The sequence below is a fragment of the Aethalodelphis obliquidens genome, unplaced genomic scaffold, assembly GCF_003676395.1.
Source record: "Aethalodelphis obliquidens isolate GAN/ISIS:26980383/991018 unplaced genomic scaffold, ASM367639v1 scaffold42, whole genome shotgun sequence".
NCBI classification, from domain to species: Eukaryota; Metazoa; Chordata; class Mammalia; order Artiodactyla; family Delphinidae; genus Aethalodelphis; species Aethalodelphis obliquidens.
Genome location: NW_020837986.1, coordinates 550,516 through 574,939, shown reverse-complemented (window position 1 = coordinate 574,939; position 24,424 = coordinate 550,516). Strand labels below are relative to the sequence as shown.

General features: G+C 49.6%; 1 protein-coding gene and 1 pseudogene across 1 annotated transcript in view; both read left to right on the top strand.

The window, feature by feature from the left end:
• EYA2 (EYA transcriptional coactivator and phosphatase 2) overlaps positions 1-24,424 on the top strand; it is a 176,685-nt gene that overhangs the window by 144,942 nt on the left and 7,319 nt on the right. Inside the window, exons 10-14 of the mRNA XM_027078034.1 lie at positions 12,315-12,373; positions 17,641-17,801; positions 18,957-19,071; positions 20,516-20,637; positions 22,613-22,713. Of these exons, the coding sequence (XP_026933835.1) occupies positions 12,315-12,373; positions 17,641-17,801; positions 18,957-19,071; positions 20,516-20,637; positions 22,613-22,713 (558 nt within the window). The remainder of the gene's footprint in view (positions 1-12,314; positions 12,374-17,640; positions 17,802-18,956; positions 19,072-20,515; positions 20,638-22,612; positions 22,714-24,424) is intronic.
• Positions 13,817-16,120, top strand: LOC113605105 (40S ribosomal protein SA pseudogene; annotated as a pseudogene).

Below are 24,424 nucleotides of genomic sequence, written 5' to 3'. Positions count from 1 at the left end.
CACGGGTTCGTGCCCCGGTCCAGGAAGATCCCACATGCCGCGGAGCGGCTGGGCCCGTGAGCCATGGCCGCTGAGCCTGCGCGTCCAGAGCCTGTGCTCCGCAACGGGAGAGGCCACAACAGTGAGAGGCCCGCATACCGCAAAAAAAAAAAAAATAAGAAGAAGAATAGTAACAGTAATCACAGCTGACATTTACTGAGTACTTACTAGGTACCAGGCACTGTTTTGTGCGGTTTACATGTATTAACTTGTTTAATCTTCACTATTGTTATCCCTATTATCTCAGTCTGCTCAGGCTCCCATAACAAAACATCACAGACTGTATGGTTTAACACAACAGAAATTAATTTTCTTACCATTCTAGAGGCTAGAAGTCCCAGATTAAGGGGCTGGCAAATGTGGTTTCTGGTAAGAGCTCTCTTCCTGGCTTGTAGAGACCACCTTCTCACTGTGTCTCCACATGGCCTTTCCTCAGTGTGTGTACAAGGAGAGGGAGAGAGAAAGGGAGAGAAAAAGCATGTGCTAGGCACCTCTGCTGTCTCTTTTTATTAGGACACTAATCCTGTCAGATCAGGGCACCACCTTTATGACCTCACATAACCTTCATTACTTCCTTAGAGGCACCCTCTCCAAATACAGCCACCTGAGTGTTTGTGCTTCCACATATGAATTTGGGGAGGACACAAACACTCAGTCCATAACACCCATTTTACAAATGAAGAAACTGAGGCACAGAGAGGTTAAGCGAACAGCCCAAAGTCACACAGTTGGCAGTGGCAGTATTCAGACCCAGGCAGCCTGGCTCCAGGGCCCTTGCACTCATCCACCGTGCTGTGCTGCCTCCCCCAGGAGAACGATTGCCATCTGGCTGAGAAAGAAGATTCCCAACAGGAAATCTAGACTCTACAGTGCTGTAGACAGTGGGTTCAAAGGGAAAAGGAGAGCAGGGAGGATTGGTGCAGCCAGGAAGCCTGGAGGAAGATGAGCAAGGTCTGACAGCAAGAGGAGGAGAAATTCCCAGTGTAAACGAAGAAGACAAAGATGAAAAACTCCTCCGTGAATCATGTCATCTTCACATCGTATATGCAAAACAAAAGTCACACAAATAACAGCAGCCCAAACAACTACGGCACCTTCTCTTCCCCCCTGCAAGGGGAACAAAGCAATAAACAAAGGATCTGAATGCATTTCTAGAAAGAAGGATGTGGACTGAGGTTGGAGCCGAGTGGGGGGCACAGGTGAGAATGATAAACCCAATCAGCGACAGCTGACATGTCCTGAGAGCTCACTGTGTGCCAGGCAGTGCCCGAAGGGCTCACCTGCATGCCTTCATTTAACCTTTCCGGCAGTCACAGGAGGTAGATGCTGTTACGTATCCCCATTTCAGAGATGGGAAAACTGAGGCACGGAGAGGTTAACTTGCCCAGGGCTGACACCTATTGAGCTCTTACCCTGTGCCAAGCATCACACGTGCATTTTCTCACTGAAATCTCACAAGTACCATGGAAAGGGAGATTTTTTTTTTTAATCTCTATTTTACATATGAAGAATGAAGCCCAGGGAGGTCATTTTTCCAGGGTCGCAGAGCTAGTGAGAGGAGAGTGGAGATCTGAGCCCCGGCCAGGCTGCCTTCTAGGCTGGGGCGTTTGTCTTTCATGGAAGATACAATTATTTATTTATTTTTGGCTGTGTTGGGTCTTCGTTGCTGTACGCGGGCTTTCTCTAGTTGCCCCAAGCGGGGGCTACTCTTCGTTGCAGTGCGCGGGCTTCTCATTGCGGTGGCTTCTCTTGTTGTGGAGCACGGGCTCTAAGCGCGCAGGTGCAGTAGTTGTGGCTTGCGGGCCCTAGAGTGCAGGCTCAGTAGTTGTGGCGCACAGGCTTAGTTGCTCGGCGGCATGTGGGATCTTCCCAGTGGAACCCATGTCCCCTGCATTGGCAGGTGGATTCTTAACCGCTGCGCCACCAGGGAAGTCCCAAAGATACAGTTTTGAGATGAACAGTGAATTGGAGAAGGAATACGGGTCCACAGAGTGGATGAAAGAAAAGAGGCCTTCATAAGAAACAAGATCAACCTAAAGGTTTTGACAGAAGGTATCCCTGGCCCGAATCAGGCGTGGCCAGGCTGGAGGGTGGGGTGGAGGGGGAGCGTTTCAAGATGCTGCCAGAGCTTTGGGAAGGATCATGCTGGAGGGACTCAGAAGTGGCTGGAATCTGGGCAGGCCGTGGCTGCCTGCCTGACACCTGGGCCTGATTGCTCAACGTCTGATTTACGGTTCCGCAGGAGCTGTCAGGGAGAATAATATTTCACCGTGTCAGCGCTGAGCTGCTCTCCAAGACGTCCTGCCCAACTGACCATTAATGCAACACAGGCCACAGCCTGTTTAGTGCTCTTCAGATAAGTTAAACATTTAAACAACACGAGAAAGACAGCACAGGTTTCCCTCCCAGGGAGCAGGCCCCTCTCTGGCTAGTCTAGAGGCAGCATTAAGCACTCTCACTTTTAAAATCTACCTGCCTTGAAGGAGGAGTGGGCAGGGAGTCCATCTGGCTTGGATGAGAGTCATTTTTCTAAAGCAAATTTGTCAACAATTTCCTTTCTGCATTCGTGTCTCCAGGCAGCCAAGGACAAAAAGTAATGGGATCAGACCACAGCAGAGCAGGTTGGGAAAACCCCGGCTGTCACCAGCATAAATCAGAACGGATTTTGATGGGTATTTGTCACCAGGCTTACTGTTCAGAAACAAGCAAGGATGAGAATACTAAGGATCAAAACCTATGGGGTGCTTAGGGCTTCCCTGGTGGCACAGTGGTTGAGAGTCCGCCTGCCGATGCAGGGGACACGGGTTCGTGCCCCGGTCCGGGAAGATCCCACATGCTGCGGAGCGGCTGGACGCATGAGCGATGGCCGCTGAGCCTGCGCATCCGGAGCCTGTGCTCCGCAACGGGAGAGGCCACAACAGTGAGAGGCCCGCGTACCACAAAAAAAAAAAAAAAAAAAAAACCTATGGGGTGCAGGCAAAGGCTGATCCAGACAGCCTTAAATTACATTTATTAGAAAACCAGGAAAATTAATAAGAACTGGTAATTGAAAAGATCATTAAGGTAGAAAGCCTTTGGCAAGCATGAACAAGAAAAAAAAGAGGGAGAAGAAGAGATCAGTAACCAACATCCCGAATGAAAGCGTGGACATCATCATAGGTTCAGGGGACCTATTTAGTTATGAGACTACCATGAGCAGTATTGTTCCAATGAACTTGAAAACCTGGATGAAGTTGACCCTTTTCAGAAAGATGTAAATTATCAAAATTAACCCAAGGGGGATGTTTTAAATAAATAAACCAGTGACCATGGGAAATTGAAATCGTAGTTAAAGGTGTACAGCTCTAACAAAGGCACCAGGTCCAGCTCGTTTTAGACAAGAGTTCCACCAAACATTCAAGGAAAGGATAAATAAATCCAATCCTGCACACACTGCAGAGCAAAGAAAAGGTGGGATGCTGTCTCATGCATTTCAGGAGACTAATGTGACCCTGAAACTAAATCTGGACTTTGAGCACATGACAAAAGGATAAATCACTGTCATCGCTGATGAAAGATGGGACGCTCCTGCAATCCCACAGATACCTTCACCCAGGCCCTGTGACCCTTTATGTAAGTTCCACTTGGCCCTGTCCGAGCTTCAGTTTCCACACTGGTGAAAGGAGTGGTCGGGACTGTAATTGGTATCATTTATTAGGCCAGCCACGTGCCTCATTACACACCTGCAAGTGGATGCATTACCCATATTTCATAATTTTTTAAAAACCCAGGACTTCCCTGGTGGCACGGTGGTTAAGACTCCACGCTCCCAATGCAGGGTGCCTGGGTTCGATCCCTGGCCAGGGAACTAGATCCCATATGCATGCCGCAACTAAGGAGCCGGCAGGCCACAACTAAGGAGCCTACCACAACTAAGGAGTCTGCCTGCTGCAACTAAGACCCGGCACAACCAAATAAATAAATAAATAAATATTTTTTAAAAATCCTGGAGACCTTGGTCTGTTGCCCAAGAGGGCCCAGAAGCAATGACACTCCTGCAGCAACTAGCACATCCAGCATCCAGATCTTGGCTTCAAAACACCATTTTCCAGTGAAAGGAACCAGGGCTCCTTGGAGGAGTGACTGATTCTAGGGCTGGGACAGAGAAGTTACATGATAAACAAGGAGCATCTTATAGTACCAGAAACTAAAGAAGTGCTCAAAAAAACCCATGATGATGGGGTATGTCAAAGGGACACAAGTGCTGACTGGAAGGGCTCCCAGTGGCCAGAGCTGGAACACTTTGAGTACTAAAACAAATAACATAGTATTCAACCCAAAATATAAGATAAGTACCCATGAGTCCATACTGACACAGATAAATGATTGAATAAATAAGTGGGGGAGAACAGACAAATCTCCCATACAGAAAAATCAAAATAATTTATGTAGATACCCTACCCTTTACTGTGAGCTTTGCATAGTTTTTTCCTTCCAAAGAGTGTACTATGGAAAGGTGGGGGGAGAGTAACTTTACAGTAGAGAAGCCTGAGGAACACTACCTGAGCCAGGTGATCAAGGTCAACATCAACAGTGATGTCATGTTGATAGTATGTACCCTGGATGTGATGTGATGAGAGCGGCACTCTTACCTCTGTGATCTTCCTCACCAAAACCCATAACTCCAGTCTAACCATGAGAAAAACATCAGACAAATCCCAGTTGAGACGTTCTGCAAAATACCTGACGAGTACTCCTTTAAACTGTCACTAAAACCAAGGAAAGTCTGAGAAACTATCACAATCCAGAAGAACCTAAAGAGACAAGATGACAAAATGTAATGTGGTACCCCAGATGGGATCCTGAAAGAGAAAAAGTATGGCAGTAGAAAGACTGAATAAAGAATTGACATCAGTTAATAATAATAATAATATAGTGATATTTATTAGTTGTGACAAATATACTATTTGAATATAAGATGTTAACAATAAAAGAAACTGGGTGTGGGACACATGGGAACACTCTACTGTATTCACAATTTTTCTGTAAATCTAAAACTATTCTAAAATTTAAAGTTTATTACATGGACTTCCCTGGTGGCACAGTGGTTAAGAATCCACCTGCCAGTGCAGGGGACATGGGTTTGATCTCTGGTCCAGGAAGATCCCACATGCCATGGAGCAACTAAGCCCATGCACCACAACTGCTGAGCCTGCGCTCTAGAGCCCGCGAACCACAACTACTGAGCCCATGCACCACAACAACTGAAGCCCAGGCGCCTAGAGCCCGTGCTCCACAATGAAGAGTAGCCCCCGCTCGCTGCAACTAGAGAAAGCCCGCGTGCAGCAATGAAGACCTGATGCAGCCCCCCCAAAAAAAGTTTATTACAAAAAAAAAACTGAAGACTCACAGGTGTCTAGTCACTTTCCCAAGATCACACACCTAGGGAACAGCGGGGCTGGCCCTGGAGCCCAGGGATGGGCATTTGAAGGCCAACTACAACATCAGGGATGCGTGAAACTGAATGTCTCTACCCTAGTTCTCTTCCGCCCCGCTTCCTGAGATGCATTAACGTGTAGCATCCTGACGTGTCTTTGGAATTTGGACTGAAGACTGCAATGTCCTGCTTTGCTTCTAAACTGCTTCCTCAGCAGAGCTGACCATCCATGAACCTCTTTTGGTGGTGAACTCAATTCAGTTTGGGCCTATGGAATTCAAAATAGTAATACTAGTGATAATTAAGGCAAACGTGTATGTGGCATTTTCTGTGGGTGAGGGACTTTGCAAAATGCTTTACCTGTATTGATTTATTCAATCCTTACAAAACCCTATGTGGGCAGTACCATTCTATAGCTCAATTACAGACAAGGAAGTTGAGAGTCACGAAGATTAGTACCTTGTCCAAGTCCATTCTGTTAGTAAGCAGAGTCAGAATTTGACCCAGATCCCAGAGTGTGTGCTCTTAACTGCTGTACTCTCTGACCTTGCAAAAAACAGTTTAAATTAAAAAAAAAAAAAAAAAGCACTACCTTTAGGGTTTCCCAGTTTAGCAGATGAAAGAAGAAATCGGCCATTATATCAGGCCTAGATTAACCCTACAGGCCCCACGCAGTGTGGAAGCACAGAAACATTTGTCGGGACATGGCGTAGAGTTGGGGCAGTTTTTACAAAGGCAGTGACATCAACAGACCTTTGCAGGCTTTTGATAGATGGAAAGAGAAGGGAAAAGCATTCAAAACAGAAGGAACAGTAAATGCAAAGGCCCTGGGGCAAGAGCATGAGGGTTGTTGGACTAGCAGGGGCTGCTGTGTGTGCAGTGCAGTGAGAGAGGGGTGGGAGATGGTGGCGGGAGAGTGATGAGTGGGAGCGTGTGCGGACAAGTGGGGCCCGAGTCATGGTGAGGACTGTGTTTTCACTTGGAGGGAGGTGGGAGCCATTATGGGGTTTTGGGCAGGGGAGGGACAGGATGTGACTTAAGGTTTAGCAGGATCCCTCTGGCTGCTGGATGGAGACTAGGCTGGCAAGATGGGGGGTGGACAGGGTAGAAGCAGGCAGAGTGAGGAGGTGACTGTAATAGTCTGAGTCAGGGCTCAGTTAACTTTTTCTGTAAAGAGCCAGAGAGTACATATTTTAAGCTCTGCGGCGCAGGCTGTCTCTATCTCAACTACTCAGTTCTGTTGTAGGACAAAATCAGCCCTAGACAGTATGTAAATGAATGAGCATGGCTGTGTTCCAATAAAACTTTATTTACACAAACAGCGGGCAGGCCAGATTTAGCCCCCAGGTCATAGTTTGCCACCCTCTGGTGTAGGTGGCAGGTAATGATGGCTTGGACCATGGTGGGAGCAGCAGAGGAGCCTCTCTTTTCCGGGGACACAAGAAGTACCTTGAGGACAAGAGTCAGGTTAGTCCCGAAACCTCCCCTCTCTTGACCCAAGCATCCTCTGATGCTGTTCCGGGCCCACGGGAGGCATTTTTATAAGTTAGTCTTAGGATGGATGGATCTTTGCCAGAACAGGCTCTGGAGGCACACAGCCTCCTGGGCTCCTCCTCGCCTTCATTTTATGGCCTCGGAAGTTTTCTGGGGTAACCAAGTACCCAGACTGGGTGACTTAAACAACAGAAACTTCCTGTCCTGCAGGTCTTGAGACCAGAAGTTCAAGATCAAGATGTCGGCAGGGTTGGCTCCTTCTGAAGGCTCTGAGGGAGAATCTGCTCCTTGCCCCTCTCTCCTACCTTCTCCGAGACGTTCCTTGGCTTGTAGACCTATCACCCCACCTCTGCCCTCACAGTCACATGATGTTCTCCCTGTGTGCATATCTGTCTCTGTGTCCAGATTTCCCTTTTGTATCAGGACATCAGTCATACTGGATTAGGACCCACCCTCACGACCCCATCTTCACTTGATCATCAGTGAAGACCCTCTTTCCAAATAAGGTCACATTCCCAGGTACTGGGGTTAGGACTGCAACATCTTTTGAGGGGACACAATTCAGCTCATAACAGACCTGTTCCTGTACTTCTCTCACCTCATTTTCTCCTGTGTAAGATGAACGACAGTAGTATCCCCGTTAACCTATGTGAAGTGCTGAGCACAGACCCCGGCATGTTGGGAGCCAGTCAGAGGCTATATATCGCTGGCCTCTGGCCTCCAGTGTTAGATCCTGTGTTCTCCTCTCCTCCCCAGGGAGATACTTTATTTTTCAAAAGCGATATATGTCCATATTCTCCTTGTAAAGGAAGGAAGGAGGGAAGGAAGGAAACAGGGAGGGAGGGAGGGAGAAAGGAAGGAAAGGAAAGAAAGCATTTCAGTAAGGTTAAAGCCTCCTTTGACCACTAACCCAATGCCAGTGCCTTCCCAGATGGAATTACTGTTCCCAGTCGGACGTGTGAGCATCCAGACCTTTCTGTTTCCATTTATGTATATGGATACATTTATATATATCACCTTGTTTTTAATTGGTTTTTATAAATATGGACATGTGTGATACTGGATGTCTCATTCTCCAATCTGCTGCTTTTTGCACTGTAGGATGTCTTGGAAACATTTCCATGTGCTAACATAACTGTCTCCCTCTTTCTTCTGAGCTGCTGGGTAGGATTCCCCTGAATGGATATACCACAGTTCATTCCACCATGATCCAATCGAGGGAACTGCAGGGGTTTCCAGTTTCTCACTGGGATGCTGGACATCCTTGCACGAGACTCTTTGCAGTTGTTTCTCTGGGTCAGAAAGTGTCAATTCCTCAGCCCCACTGCACCTCACCCATGCCAAGGCCACAGGAACCCATCCTCTGTCTTGGTAGTCCCGCTCAGACACACCGGCCCCATGATAGTCACACTCTGACTCCAGAGAGGCCAGGAGCACCCTGGGCCGTGAGAGGCTGGCATCCTTTGAGAGGCCTGCCCCCTGTGCAGCACAGTTGAGGGGCATATGATCCTCTTCCCCCAGGGCCCAGCCCCATCTTCGTGTCCTCCGCTTTGTCCCACTCCCCTCGGTGCTGGCCCAGCGGGTAACTCAATCCAGGTCAGCTGGTGGAGTATGAGGTAGTGTCTAGCTGAGCGTCATGGTATTTTATTAAGCCCGAAATGTGATCGCTACTGTTGTCACACTTTAGCACCCCCGACAATCCCCTCGCAAATGAGAAAAACAGAGCCTCCCCACATACCTTTCCCCTGATATCAGGGAAAGCACAGGGAACCCTGCCCAGAGGCCTGAGCCCTGGTGACCCCCCAGAGCAGCTTTCAAGCTTGAGGGGAGGCCTGGGGGCCACGGGGAGGTGTTTTTCCAATTTCAGGCAAAGCAATGGACTGGGGGGAAATCTGCTATTAATTTTTCCTCGGTGCCTGGGTCTCCAAAGTCAGCGCTGGCTTTTAAATACAGTTTTCATTAACCTGTGAGGATTGCTGGCCTTGGGATCCTTCCAGGTATATGAGATTGCTCTGGATCAGAGGTTTCAAACTAGGATGCCCACAGGGGCCAAGTAAGCAGGTAAGGTAAAGTGAGGAAAACCCAGTAGAGGCTGCAGAAGGGCGTCAAGGCTAAGGATTCTCAGGATAGACGAATGCAAGCCCTGCGTTGCCAGAGCGTGTAAATTCTCAAAGTAGCTGAAAATCTAGAGACAGAGAGAGAGGGAGAACAAGAAGAGCGAGAAGGGACGGAGGAAAGGGGGAGAGAGAGAGACGGCTCTTGTTCCAAAAAATGTTTTAATGTTTTAAGCACGTTTTGGGCTAAATGAGATATGTCTCCAGGCCAGCTTGCAAGCGCTTCCTTAATTGAACCTATCAACACAGCAGAGAAATTGTCAACCTCGTTTCTTTATCCCTCCAGAGCTGCACTGTCCGATAGAATGTTCTACAATGATGGAAAACGTGCACCATCCAGTGTGGTAGCCATGGGCTCCATTTGGCTATCAAGCACTTGAAATAGGCCTAAGGAATGGAATTTTCTGTTTAATTTTAATTGAATCTAACTATAAAGAACCACCCGCGGCTAACCTCTGCTGTATTAGATAATGTGACTATCCGCTCTTCCAGTTGGGGCGTCCCATCGTGTCAACTATTTAGGAAAGGACACACCCTCTCAGGGAGGGGGATCCATTATACCACCAAGACATCAGAATCCTGGGTGCATGGAAAGAAAGGAAATACGGAATACAGCAGAAAAGCTTTAGGTGTAAACCAGATGTCCGCTCACTCAAGGATGGTCACTCCGTGCCCCCCACCTAGTTTTTTTCCAGTACTATCCAAAGAGTTTCTCAGATGGGGTCACCACTGAGCATCTGCCATGTTCTTTGCCCTCTGCTCTGGCTACCATTTGCCCATGGCTGACCCCTAGGAAGCCTCTGGGTAGACCTCCCTGCTGTCAGACCTGTCAGAGCACACCGTTGCCCACGCCTGGGCGCTGTGCCAGGCCCACAGACACGTGAGGTGCCGTGGAGCAGGACCCTGAGTCCTACTTTGTCACTGCCACAGAGCCGTGGGCAAAGTGTGCCAGGGACTCTGGAAACAAACCTCTTTCCAATCCAGAGGATCCAGCAAACCGCCTTCCAGTCCAGAGCTCATTCAGGGGGGCCAGAGAGGGATCAGCGGCCACACCACCCCTTCTTCCAGGTTCCAACCTTGATCCCCACAGAGCAGCCCAGGCTGCCCCAAATGCCACTGTCCCCACCTGCTCTACCCCCGCATCTCCATAACAACTAAGTTATCTCTGTATATCTTTAAAAAGTGATGGAGGGAAGGTGGTCCCATCATCCCCCAGCAAAACTCTTGTTCTCAGAGATAAACTCAAGCCTCTTCCTTGTGTAAAAAGAGATCTGCTCAAAATGTTGACACCACCATTTTTCCCCCAGCTTTTCTCCTCCCATCAAGGGCCCAGAGATGTTACAACCAGTTTTTCTCTCAGAGGCCAAGCTCAAAGTTCCACGCGCATCTTCCTCTCTCTTGCAGTCTTTGCGAGGAGATATCTGCCCCCTGAAATTGTCTTGCAAACCAAAACGCGGATGTTTACAAATCTTAACACAATAATCAAAACGAACATTTATGTAGCCAGACCCTTCTCCTCTCGTCAACCTTGTGAAGCAGGTTCTGTTATTATCTCCATTTGCCAAACTGATCTCTGAGATTTGGGGTGGTTAAGTCACTTGCTCAAGTGGTTGGATCCAGGATCCAAGCCCGGGTGATCCGATTCCAGAGGCTGAGCTCTAACCAGTACCGTCGGGGGGCAGGCACAGCGTGCTCACGATTTTTGCCTTATGGACCGATCACCTGAATGGACCTTCTGATGGAGGCAGAGTTCACAGGCTTCCTTGGGAGCTGTTGCATCACTTGCCTCTTGGTTGCAAAATGACAGAAATCCATCTCCACTCACTTAAATGGAAAAGTCCGTGTATTCGTCTCCTCCGGCTGCTGTACCAAATTACCACACACTTAGTGGCTTAAAACAACACAGTTCTGGAGATCAATGTCCAAAGTCAATTTCGCTGGGCTGAAGATGTCGGCGAGCTGGTTTCTTCTGGAGGCTTTGAAGGGAGAATATGTTTCTTCGCCACTCTCGGCTTCTGGTGGCCGCCTGTATTTCTTGGCTTGCGGCCTCCGCCTTCATTTTCAAAGCACCTCACTCCAGTTCCCTTCTCCTCTCTGTCGTCAAATACCCCTCTGCCTCTTACTTACAAGGACCCTTGTAATTACATTTGGGGTCCACCGGGAAAATCCAGGATAATCTCCCCATCTCAAGATCTTTAACTTAATCACATCTGCAAAGTTCCTTTTTCTGTATACGTTTCCTGAGATTAGGACAGGGCTGTTTTGCGGGGCTATCATTCAGCCTGCCGTGGTAGTCAGGGTGGCCTTGTCTCAGTTGTGGCCGGATCCAGAGGAGCAAACAATGTGATCTGATCAGGGCCTCCTCCCTCTCTCCAACTCCCAGACCTACTTTCCTCTAACAGCCCCAGGCTTCATCTCACCATCCAGCAGCTTTAGGGAAAGGAGAGCTCCTCTTTCCCAAAAGTCCCAGGGCTGGTTCTCATTGGTCCAGCTGAGGCCACACACTCATCTCTGAAGTCATCACTGTGGCTAGAGGGACCCTGGGTCTCTCTGATTGGTTGAGCCTGGGTCATGTGCCCACCTACATCATCCCTTCCCCTCTGTCTTAACTCCCATGTGTTACGGTATTTCTCCAAAGAGAACTGAGAGATGTATGGGTGGTGGAAAGCAGCATGTTATTGGAGTCCATTGAATGGCGAACCCTTGGAATGGTGCCTGGCACGTAGTAATGCTTGATAAATGATGGTCACAGATCGTGGGACACAGAGGGGGACTTGGGCAGGGGGTACCTCCTGAAGCTAATGCTTGAAGAATCCAAGGTTCACTAAGGAGATGAAAGCAGAAGAGCATTCCAAGCAGAGGAAACACTTTGAATAGTGAAAGGCTTCCACCGTATGGCCATGGTAACCATAGGTCCTAGTGTACCTGGGGGCAGAGGGAGATAGGTCCTATTTTGTGCCTGTCCTCCTAATGTAACGTTGACAGCAGCCCCCTTTACATTGCAAAATTATCTGGGTTTGCATGATAAATTATACGGTCACCACCACCCCTTATAGCCAAAGGCAAAAGAGGATGAGACTTAGCCCAAGGTCACCTGACCTTCAGTGGCAAAGTGTGGACTAGAATTCAGGACTCTGACTCCCAGTTCAGTGCTCCTTCACCCCTCAGCTTATGAAACCAACTCTTAAAGGCTGCACCAGCTTCACCAGTCACATTTCTCCCTTTTTCTCTTCTTGCCAAATTCTCTACAGGACTGTGACCAGATCCACGTGGACGATGTCTCATCCGATGACAATGGGCAAGATTTAAGGTAGGAATTTGGGGAGTCAATCAAAAATGCCCCTTCTGATTGGTTATCAAGCTTGCCTTTCACTAGGAAGCAGAGAGGAGGGACGGGCTAGTTATCAGGGCAAGGTGGCCTGCCCTCAGCCCAAGCTGGGACCGGTGTTTCTCTGAACTCCAAAATCACAACCCTGGGCTTCCCTGGTGGCGCAGTGGTTGAGAGTACGCCTGCCGATGCAGGGGACACGGGTTCGTGCCCCGGTCCGGGGGGATCCCGTGTGCCGCGGAGCGGCTGGGCCCATGAGCCATGGCCACTGAGCCTGCACATCCGGAGCCTGTGCTCCGCGGCGGGAGAGGCCACAGCAGTGAGAGGCCCGCGTACCGCAAAAAAAAAAAAAAAAAATCACAACCCTGCCCCCCACCCTGCAGCCTGCTCTGCATCGTCCCGAATCACTGAGGCTGAGCTTCCTGCATATCCTCTGTGACTCTGCTTATGTTTCTCTCTCTGGGGGGTTTTCCCTGCTTTACTAAAGTAATGCACGCACATTGTGAAAAGTACCACCCACCACCTCTGATCTTGTCTCCCAGAATCACCACCATGAAGAGTCCGGTAAACCTGTTTCCAAGGTTTGACTGCGCTCACTAACGTACATACGTTATTTAATGTAAAACTGATATAGTCGACACTCAAAAAAATATTTCTTGAGTGAGTAAGTGGTATGTCTGATTTCTAGGGGAAAACACTCCTAGGACATGAATTCCAGAAATAAGGTACCCAGCTGCTCAAAGTGAGAGAGCTTTCAGAAGAATGTGGCTGGAATGTTCCAAGCCTGCCCATTATAAAAACAGAACCCTAGCTATTAAGCTGTGCTTATCAAAATTATCACTATTCAACGCTTCTAGGCCCATCAAAAATATTATGAGACCAAATAACGCTTTGCCTGTGAGCCATTCGTGGTAACTTAATGTTTGCTGCCTAGGTGTGTCTTCCAACTTACTCAAAAAAAAAGAAATCAAAGTTTCTGTTCCTGAGCCCTGCAAGTCTTTTCAAAGCCCAGCACAATTAGAAGTGATAGCTGGGCATCGCCTGCTTCATTTTAATTAGCCATTCAGAAAATCCCTTCTGCAGTCAGGCCTGGCAAGGAGCACGGCTCCACTGCCAGCCAGGACTGCTTAATTTGTGGAGTAAATAAACCCCAGGTCAAGGCTAATTGTGTCCTTGTCATGAAGTCATCCCAGGGAACCACTCTCCCTTTCAAGGCAGTGAGTAACCAGTGTTCTGTTTTTATCCTTTCCCCTGTAGTTGGCTGGCTTGGAATTTAGAGCAATGGCCCTCTGAACCCTGATTCATGCTGATTGTTTGGTACCTCATTTCAAGAATCCACAATCCAAGGGTGTTTTTTTCCCACTAGAAGCCAAATTCCCCATTTGTTCATTCAAGAAATATCTATTAAGCACCTACTGTGTGCTAGGCAGCAACTATCAAATGCCCCTTGTTTTGTTTTGTTTTCAGTTAACAGTAAAAACCAACAGTGGTAACGCCCTTACTTTGCACCATGCCCTGTTCCAGTTGCTCTATGTGACTTAACTCACTGCATCTTCACAGTTACCCTAGGAAATAGTTGCTCTTATCATCATCATTGTTTTACACTTGGGGAATGGGAGGCACAGAGAGGTTCAGTAACCTGCCCAACCTCACACAGCTGGTAAATGGGTGAGGCAGGATTCACGGACACCCTTCCCTGCCCTCCACCTCTTAGCAGAACATCCAGGCATCTCCCCAGGTATCCTGAGTTTACAGAGTCAGTGTTCTTTTTCAAGAATAAATTCTCTAGCCTTTCTGCACTACTCAGGGAGGGGTCCATAAGGCATTGTTCTAGATTCCCATCATTACTTAAAGGGAAATTTCCACAATGGCCGGAGTCCTTGATGTCCCGCAAGTGAAAAAGGAGGATGTCCTCAAATTCTTTGCAGCAGGAACCCAGTTAGGAGGCACCAACCTTGACTTCCAAATGGATCGGTCCATCCGCAGAAGGAAAAGTGACGGCATCTACATCATAAGTCTGAAGAGAACAGGGGAGAAGCTTCTGCCGGCAGCTTGTGCCATGGCTGCCACTGAAAACCCAGTCGATGTCAGTGTCACGTCCTCCAGAAGACTGACCGGCGAGCTGTGCTGAAGTTTGTCGCTGCCGCCGGACCTACTTCTATTTCTGGCTGTTTCACTCCTGGAAACTTCACTTACCAGATCCAGGCAGCCTTCCAGGTGCCACGACTTCTGGTGGTTACTGATTCCAGCGCTGACCACCAGCCTCTCCCAGAGGCTCTCGTGTTAACCTGCCTACCGTTGCTGTGTGTAGCAGATTCTCCTCTGTGCCGTCCCTACAACAACAAGGGAGCTTCCCCAGCGGGTCTGACACGGTGGATGCTGGCCTGGGATGTCCTGCGCATGAGTGGTACCATCTCCCGTGAGCACCTGGGGAGGTCATGCCTGATCTCTGCTTCCACAGGGATCCAGAAGAGGCTGAAAAGGAAGAGCAGGCCGCTGCTGAGAAGGCTGTAACCCTGGAGCAACGTCGGGGTGAACGGATGCTCCAGCTCCCAAGTTCACTGCCACTCAACCCGAGGTCGCAGACCAGTCTGAAGGCTCCCAGATGCCCTCTGTGCCTGCCCGGTGGCTCCCTACTGAAGACTGCGGAGTTCAGGCCACTGGCTGGGGAGGCACAACCACTGAGTGGTCCGAAGCTGTTCTTCCAAAGACTCTTAAACAGAAAATGGAAATGAGGTTGATGGAAAATAAAATGTCTTTAAAAAAGAAAAAGCAGAAGACATTCTCTGGCAAGATGGGAACCTTGACAGTACAGAGGAAGGAGCACGTGTCAATTTAAAGTGTGGCTTCTGGAAATGAGGGGCCGTGATGGGATAAAGTCACATAGCCCCTTTCTCGTCAGGATAAGAATGTGCTAGAGAAGTGCCCAGCACAGTGAGCAGTCCTTGCTGAATGGCTCTCTGCCCCTACGATTAGATGTCGTCTGCTCCCTTTTACTAGTTGGGGATATTTTCTTCCTCTTTAGCCCCTGGTCACCGCCACCCAAGGGAGGGACTGAGAAGAAGGCAGCAGCAACATGTCTGTGTAATAAACCACTGGCATCTTTCAGGGGAAAGAGGAGGTTATCATTGCAGACAAGTTATTAGAACAGTCGTATCTTGTTCTCCATGTATCTTTTTAATTTTTTTTTAATAACCTTCTCAAGATCTCAGAATGTATGGTGTCCCACACCACGATGTCAAGCTAGTGGTCAAACAAGTTAATTACACACAACCTATATTTTTATTGTATTGTATTTTTTTTTTTTTGGCCACGCCACGAGGCACGCGGGATCTTAGTTCCCCAACCGGGGATTGAACCCTTGCCCTCGGCAGTGAAAGCGCAGAGTCCTAACCACTGGACCGCCAGGGAAGTCCCCAACTTTTAAACTTGAGTAATTCAGTAAAGAGCAGAGAAGAAACTACGATCATCCCTGTTCCCACCATCTCCAACTCACCACTTTCTGACATTATGAGTTACTTGCTTCCAATTTTATATACACGCACACTCACACAAATGTCTGTGAAAAATGACCCAGGTGGATGTGTGTGTGTGTTTATGGACATATGGGCAAAAATTTGAAGACATCTAAAGAACTTCTGTCAGCCTGTTGGTATCTCTCTGTGACTGTCTACCCAGCCTGCTCTGGAGGGAATGCCAGAGTCTACGTTTGAGGCCTTTGGGATTAAGTCACCTGGGTCAGTTCCCTCCTGGCCCACCTGCCCCAGTGGAGCCCACGTGGTGAAATCTGCTGTTGTTTGAGTTTCTGCGGATCCGTTTCTGCGGATCCTGCAGGGATTTCGTTGTCACCAATTCGATATTCAGGCTGTCAGGCTGAGCCCCAGGCACAGAACGGTGCGGGACGGCACATGGGCATCAGGACATCACGTGGCCCACAGGGAGAATGACCCAGCGCTTCACACTTCTCAAATTCCCTTTTATCTGCTGCAGCAGTGGCGTTAAACCGGGGATACCCAAGATACAATTTCCTAGTGTTGTTTCATCCCTAGTGCATCACATCTTTTTTAAAAATACAGTATCTTTCTCCGCCCTTAAACTCATCACAGAAAATCCAGAAACAATAAAATAATGCAAAGAGAAAAAAAAGTCAGCTGAACCCACCCCGCAAGAGGCTGTGGTATATACCACGCTAGCCTGCTCCCCCCAGGCCTTTTCTGTTCGAGGAGACTTTCACTTTTGAAGTTTTTGGTCCACACATCCCTTGTCACGCTCTGGTTTTGCCTTGCAACGGCCTGTGGTTTTGCAAACCTGTACCAGGCTTCCAGTGGAGGGAAAGAAAATGGTGTTCCGTGGAGAGCTAGGGCTTTCGTTCTCATGCTCTAGCTGCTGTAGGGGGTCAATCGCCCACGCTTTCCCCTTCTGGTTCCCAGCTGCCGCTTCTGTCGTTAACCTCACATGACACTCTGACTCCTCCCCAGACCACGCTTCATGCTGATGGAGGGTTATGTCTGCAAAGCACCAGCAATCTACTCTGCTTAATTTAACAGATAAAAAAATTACCATAGGGAATTTCTTCTTTTTTTTTTTTTTTTTTTGCTGGCCACGCCCTGCGGCATGCAGGATCTTAGTTCTCCGACCAGGGGATTGAACCCATGCCCACTGCATTGGGAGCGTAGAGTCTTAACCACTGGACTGCCAGGGAAGTCCCCAACATAGGGAATGTCTGTAGAAAGATACAGAGATGCTCACAGAATAGGAGGAAAAGGTCAGCAGTCAGGGCTTATGGGGCATGTGAAGCAGAGCAGGTTTGGGGATCAGAGTGGCAGAAACTAACTGGCATATTCTTCTGGAACTTTCTCTCAGGATGAACCAAGGCCAACCATTTTTTGGAGTTGCCTTCCAGCTTCAGACTCTGAAGGGGGAGAGAGGGAGGCTTTCCCCAGCTTGGCCACTGCATGCAGGGGACAGAATGGCTGCCCCCCCCAAAATACAGATGCTCTTTGATACCAAAAGAAAGGAGAATGGATGCTGACTAGGCAAGAGCAAAGGATGCCACCATTGTTTGGGAAGTTAATAAAAACTATGATCCTGCTTCCCCCAGAACGCACATACCCACGGCACCCTCGAACATTCAGGGACATCGTGGGTGCCCCAAACCCCACCCCGTGGGTCTCCTGGTGAAGAGCTCCCACCTCCCCGACAGTAACACTGTCTCTTCTCCCACGCCCTGCCCTCTCCCGTCTCCCCAGCACCTACAACTTCTCCGCTGATGGCTTCCACAGTTCGGCCCCGGGGGCCAGCTTGTGCCTGGGCTCTGGTGTGCACGGTGGCGTGGACTGGATGAGGAAGCTGGCCTTCCGCTACCGGCGAGTGAAGGAGATGTACAACACCTACAAGAACAACGTCGGCGGTGAGTGGGTCGGGGAGAGGGTCGTCCACAGCGGTCAGAGGGTCTGCCTGTGCTCCGGGCGCAACCCCTGGACCAAGGGAAATTCATCAAGGATGGATGCTGTCACTCGCATCCCACCTGCCCTGTGCCAGGTACTGCTCTGAGAGGCTTGTTATAAGTCCTGGCTCACTCAGCGTCACCCTTGTGGCGCCCTCTGGAAGAGGGCACTAAGATTCCCTTATCCTCGCTTTAGGGGGGCGGGGCGGGGCGGGGAAGCTGAGGACGGGATGGGGCATCTTGCCCATGATTACACCCCCCACCCCCGCCGTGGTTCTCCACGTGTGGTCCTTGGACCAGCAGCATCACCTGGGGACTTGCTGGAAATGCAGATTCTCTGGCCCCACCTCAGACCTGTCGCACCTGAAGCTCTGAGGTGGGCCCGGCGCTCTGGCTTAACCTGCCCTCCAGGTGATTCTGATGCTCACCGGAATTCGAGGGCCACCGGCTTCAGCCCTCACTACTCACATGAGCATCACCTGGGAGCTCGTTAGAAGTGTAGACGCTCAGGCCCCTCCCCAGGTGACTGAGCCAGACCTGCGTTTTTAACAAGATCCCCAGGCGGTTTGTGGAAACACCGGTTCTCAGACTTGGCTCATATCGGAACCGCTTGAGGAGTTTCCAGTTCCTGGCCTGGCCGCTGCCTGGCATCAGGACCCACAGAGCTCCCTGGTGACTACTGTGTAGGCAAGGTGAAAGCCACCAGCTTCAGTGGCAGGAGAGCACTGGCTGCCACACTGAACAGAAGCCTGGAGGGGCTGAAGGCAGGGTTGGCTCGGTAGTGACCAGGCCCGCGGATCGCTGTTTCTGGAATTCTCTAGGCCGCTGGCTCTTCACAGGTGATGCCGCCTCCTCCCCACCCAGGAGGCATCTGGGGATGTTTCTGATTATCACAAGGTCTCTAACCAGCTCCTGGCCAGTCAAGGGAAGAGGCCTGAGTAGGCAGCTACTCGACTCCATTGACTGATCCAATCAATCTCAAAATAAAATTAAGGTCACTGGATTGAAGTTGACCTTGGGTGTCATCTGATCTGAAACCTAGACTCACCTTCCCTAACCCTACTCCCCCCAGCCCTTTGAAATGACAGCAACGATGATTTTTATTTGCTTTGTCCGTAGGCTTGATAGGAGCTCCCAAAAGAGAGACATGGCTACAGCTCAGAGCCGAGCTGGAAGCTCTGACGGACCTCTGGCTGACCCACTCCCTGAAGGCACTAAACCTCATCAATTCGCGGTAGGTGGGAGCCCCCGTTTTCCTTTGCGCCACTGAACTTTCTCCCATTCAAGGGTGGCAGCCCCTCCATTTCCACACTTGGGAGAACTGGACCCCCCAATTCTCCCCTGCACACCTTCCAGACATTTGATAAAGCTAGGGTGTACAGGCACCATGGACACCTTGTCCCTCAGATGTGCAGGTAGTTGCAGAGACTGATCGGGGGCCAGCAGAGCTAAAGACCTTTGTACGTAGGTCTGTTGTCCCAACCGCTCTTGCCCACGACACCCTCCAGCACAGGACATCACCCTGTGAAAACCATTTTATAGGATCACGCAGATCATCTGGCGGGCTCTTAGTGAGGTCAGGAGGGCCCAGTCTCATTCTAGACCTCCCACTAAATTGCCTCTTGCTCTTAAATAAGATCACCTGGGCCAGAGAACAAATTACTCCCCTGCAGCATCAGAATTCTTGTGACCCAACAGATGAATGGTCACAAAATGGCAGCTCATGAGCTGAATCCATCCTGCTGATGTGTTTTGTTTGATACACACTTTATCCCAAAGACTGGGAAAGTGACTCCATAGCTGCAGGTTTCAAGGATCTTGGAAAACGTCAGAACTGGCATGTGCTCTGCAGTTTACCCCAGTCCTCACCTCTCCCTGTTGTCCTACACGTGTTCCATGTCACTCATGCACATTGCCAATACGTCCCTGCAGCTACTTTAGTGTGTGGCCCTTGCACTAAATTTTAAAAAAATATTTTTGGCTGCGTTGGGTCTTCGTTGCTGTGCACGGGCTTTCTCTAATTGTGGTGAGCGGGGGCTACTCTTTGATGTGGTGTCCGGGCTTCTTGTGATGGCTTCTTGTTGCAGAGCGCAGGCTTCAGTAGTTGTGGCTCACGGGCTCTAGAGTACAGGCTCAGTAGTTGTGGTGCATGGGCTTAGTTGCTCCGTGGCATGTGGGATCCTCCTGGACCGGGGCTCGAACCCATGGCCCCTGCATTGGCAGGAGGATTCTTAACCACTGAGCCATCAGGGAAGCCCAACATTTTTTTTTTAAGTTTTTATTGAATTTGTTACAATATTGCTTCTGTTTTACTTTTTTTGGGTTTTTCGGCCACGAGGCATGTGGGGTCTTACCTCCCTGACCAGGGATCGATCCCACACCCCCTGCACTGGAAGGTGAAGTCTTAACCACTGGACCTCCAGGGAAGTCCCTAACATTTGCTTTTTAAATAGGAAAACTATTACACTTGTGTTAGATTTCAATGTGTCAGGCAGCTTCAGGCTTAAAAGAGAGGAATAGCTGGAGGATCCTTGGGCTCTAGCCTCACCTGCAGACGACTTAGCCAGAGCCTCCAAACCCCACCAGCATTCCCACCGACTCCAGGCTCAGCTGCGGGGGTAGGAGGCCTGGCCTTGGGGTACCTTGGAGTTCTGACTCACCATCTCCTTTGCCCTCAGGCCCAATTGTGTCAACGTGCTGGTCACCACCACTCAACTAATTCCTGCCCTGGCCAAAGTCCTGCTGTATGGCCTGGGCTCCGTGTTTCCTATTGAGAACATCTACAGTGCAACGAAGACAGGTAGGGGAGCCCAGACCTCAGAGGGGCACGGGGAGGGGGGGTAAGGTCAGCTTTGCCTGCCAGGTTTGGAAAGTTTAAGGAAAACGACACTAGGGAAGTTAAAGAGCTTGTCCATGGGCATGGACAAATCTCCCCCCAAACAACCCTCATAGACCCAAAGAAAACAAGAATGCCAGTTTCTCTGCTTCTAGAGAACTTGGTTAGGATTGCAGTTTTCCAAAGTGTATTAGTTAGGACAGCTGCAAAGCTGCTGTAGCACATACACCCCACATACAACGGCTTAATTACATCAGGGCCAAAGCTTATTTCTCCCTCAGATGTCAAGAGACCAGAGGTGAGTGATCCAGGCTGATGGGGTGACTGTGTCCTCATACTCACCCAGGAGGCCATGTTCTTCCCGTTTTAGTTTTCTAAAACTTCTTCCCGTTTTTAGTTTTCTGTAATTTTATCCTCATGTACATGGTCAAATCAGATTCTGCCATATTGTCATTCCAGCTTATGAGAAGGGGGAAAACAGGAAGGAGTAATGGGCGTCCATTATTGTAAAGCCAAGACTCAGAGGTGCATGTTACTTCTACTCACTTCCTATTAACCCAGCTTAGTCACATGGCCACAACTAATTGCAAGGGAAGCTGGGAAATGTAGTCCATAGCTAAGTGACTGTGAGCCCAGGTAAAACTCATGAAAGTCCATTACTAAGGAAGCAGAGGAAGACAGTTCCCCCTGCCCCAGGATGGTACACAAGGTGGTTTTAATTTAACTAATTTTAATTAGTTAATTATGGCCATTAACTAACCTAACCTTGAACCACAGAGAAAACTATTGTTTTTTTAATACTCTTTCAAAGATATGGTCTCAATTTCGTGTTATCTTGCTTTACCACCTCTTGAATACTTGCTAATCTCCTTTATTAACAAAGAAAACAAGCCTTAGGCTTAGAACTTTCATCAGATAAGAGAATTCAAAATAACTACAAATTAACAGCATCGTTTGTCATCAGGGTAAGTAAGACTGATTTTTCTTGTGGGGGAGGAGGCTGATTTTTTTTTTTCTTGTATCACCTAAACGTATAATAATACAAAGCCTAGTTGTTTTTAATTAGAAATGTTTACCTGTTTTTTTTTTCTGGAGCAAGAGCAAATGTATGTACTTTGGAAGCATTTTCTTAGAGCAGTTTTTGCCTTTACTGAAGTTCTAGACCAGAGATACTGCTCAACAAACATCCTTCAGTGCTCAGGGCAGCAAAGAATTTAGCCAGCCCAAAATGTCCGTAACACCGAGGCCAAGAAATCCTGCTGGGGCGGTGAAGCACCGAGCCTGCTCTGTGCCGGCATCTGCTGAGTGACAGCTGTTCTGTTCAGGGCTCTTCTCATTATCATGATGGTCACTAAACTTGCTGAAACAGGATGAGCTAAGACCTGAATTTAGTGTTCCTGGATTGATGCTGCTGCCCAGCCACTGGGAAGAAGGAAAATACAAAAAGGTGGTCGTCTACGGGGAGCAAGAAAACAACGAACAGCCGAGTCGCACGAGGGCCACTCTGTCGCCAGGCTGCCCCCCCTCGGACACGTGAATCCTGGCACCTCTGCTTCCTACACTAACTCTGGGGATCCTGGGCCGATCATGTCCAGGGCACCTCTCAGACCCTCGTGTCCTTATCTGTATAATGGGCCCATCACTCCTACACCGGACAGCCGCATAGACGCCAGGGCTTGTTTCAGACCCCTGCCCTGCCTCTCCTGCTGTGTCACCGTGGGCAAGCCACTTAACCTCTCTGTGCCTCTGCACTGTCGTCCATCACATGGGGATGGGGACGGTGACGCCTCGAAGTTTGCTTGAGGATGAAATGATTAATACCTGGTCCTTAAGGAGACCTTTGTAAGAAGGCTGTACAAAGTGAACTCTTGATGAGCGGTTATTAGTCACCTCAGTCCTGGGTCCTCACCGAGTGTCTTTCCTTCGTCCGTGTGTGCAGGGAAGGAGAGCTGCTTTGAGAGGATAATGCAGAGATTCGGCAGAAAAGCCGTCTACATCGTGATTGGCGATGGCGTGGAAGAGGAGCAGGGGGCGAAAAAGGTATATTCTCTCCGTCCGTCTCTCCGGCTGCTCTTTCCTCCTCTCTTGAGCCTGTCTCCTTCCCAGGCTCTTTGCTCGCCCGTCCCCTGCCATTTGGAAATTGCAGAAGCATCCTGAGTAATTTCCTGCGAATCCCCCTCCGGGCCTTTGGCTGCCACCCCGGTAGCCCTGCATTGTTTCTGGGACAACTGCTCGGGAGCCCAGAGACCCTCTGTCAGGGCAGGCTGGCCGGGGGGCTGGTGCCTGTGTGTGTGTTTTATTTAATGCTTACTGATCATATGTTCCAGGAACGCTTCCCAGTTAATAAAGACAGCATTAAGCTAATGAAAAAGAAAATCCTGCATTTGTGATCTCAGGCCCATGAGGAGAGGGGCAGGGGGCTTCTGGTGGCCACAGCTCTGTTCCAAAGCCCTGGATCTGGACCTGTCAACAGCATCCCAGAGAGCCTGCCACTCCCCACCCGGAGGGGCCTGGGAAGCAGATGGTTAATGTCACAGAGCGTAATTTGGTTTCCCCCTTCCCGCCCCAGAAACAGATTCAAAAGAAATGCAGAAATGTGTAGGGGTCTCAGCGGATGGAACTCATGAGAAGACGGAGGGCCCCGCGAGAGGGGTGCTTAGAAGGCTTTGCATCTACTGTTCCATCCACCTGGAAGGCTCCTCCGCTTTCCCAGCTCTCCCGGACTCATCCTTTCCGCCTCAGCAACACTTGCACCAGCTCCCACTCCAGCTCAGTCAGGCCTGCCTGCGACTCCCTCCCCCGCTGTCCCTAGTCCTTCTCCAGGGCGTTATCCCCTCCTGTCATGAGAGAATTACCTGTGTGCTTGGTGGCATAGTCACCGACTCTCCAGCTGGTGTGTAAGCTCCATTAGCTGAGCACCTACTGTGTGCCAGCTACTGTTGCAGGCGCTGGGCGTCCTGCAGTGAGCAGAACACACAGGGCTCTCACCCCTCCCTCAGCTCACAGCCTGGGGACGATCAATCGACCCCTAAGTGTAACACGCGTGTCAGATGATGACCAGAGCTTTGGCGAAAACGGGAGGAGGAGAGCGAGTGAGCCAAGTGAGTATCAGAGGGAGGGAGTTCGCGGAGAGGAGCCAAGAAGCTGAGAGGTCGGAAGGCTAGAGCGTCCTGCAGGGAGCTGGCATGGCTGCCGGCTGCGCGATGCACCAGGCGAGTGGGGAGGGGCAGGAGGTGCAGTCAGGGAGGTGCCTGGGGCCTTCGCAGGGACTTCAGCCTTGACCCTGAGCACTTCTTTTTAAAGCATATTTCTTAAACTTTAAAAATGAACTGATTCAGAGGAAAAAATATTAAGTAAATAATAGGGGTGATACACCAGGATATGATCAAAACATTAAGTAAATAATAGGGGTGATACACCAGGATATGACCAAAACAGTAGCGCGAATCATCACGTGAATCCAGGACCAATGTGCCAGGTCAAGAGCGTGGGCTCTGGTGAGACTACTTGAAGCCCACTGCCAGGATGGAAGGGGGATTCTAGAGCCCCTCTTCCAAGTTCAGATCTAATAGAAAAAAACCTCTGCCCTAAGCACGTGACAGCGATCAAAATAAACTTTGCTTCTATCAACGTTGGGCTGAGACCCCACTTAGGCCCATGGCCGCGGGCACCCCCGCACATGCCCTCCGGTTCTCACCTGGAGAATGACAGGGACATCCGGAGCAGTGGCTGCCGTTCACCCACCTTCTCA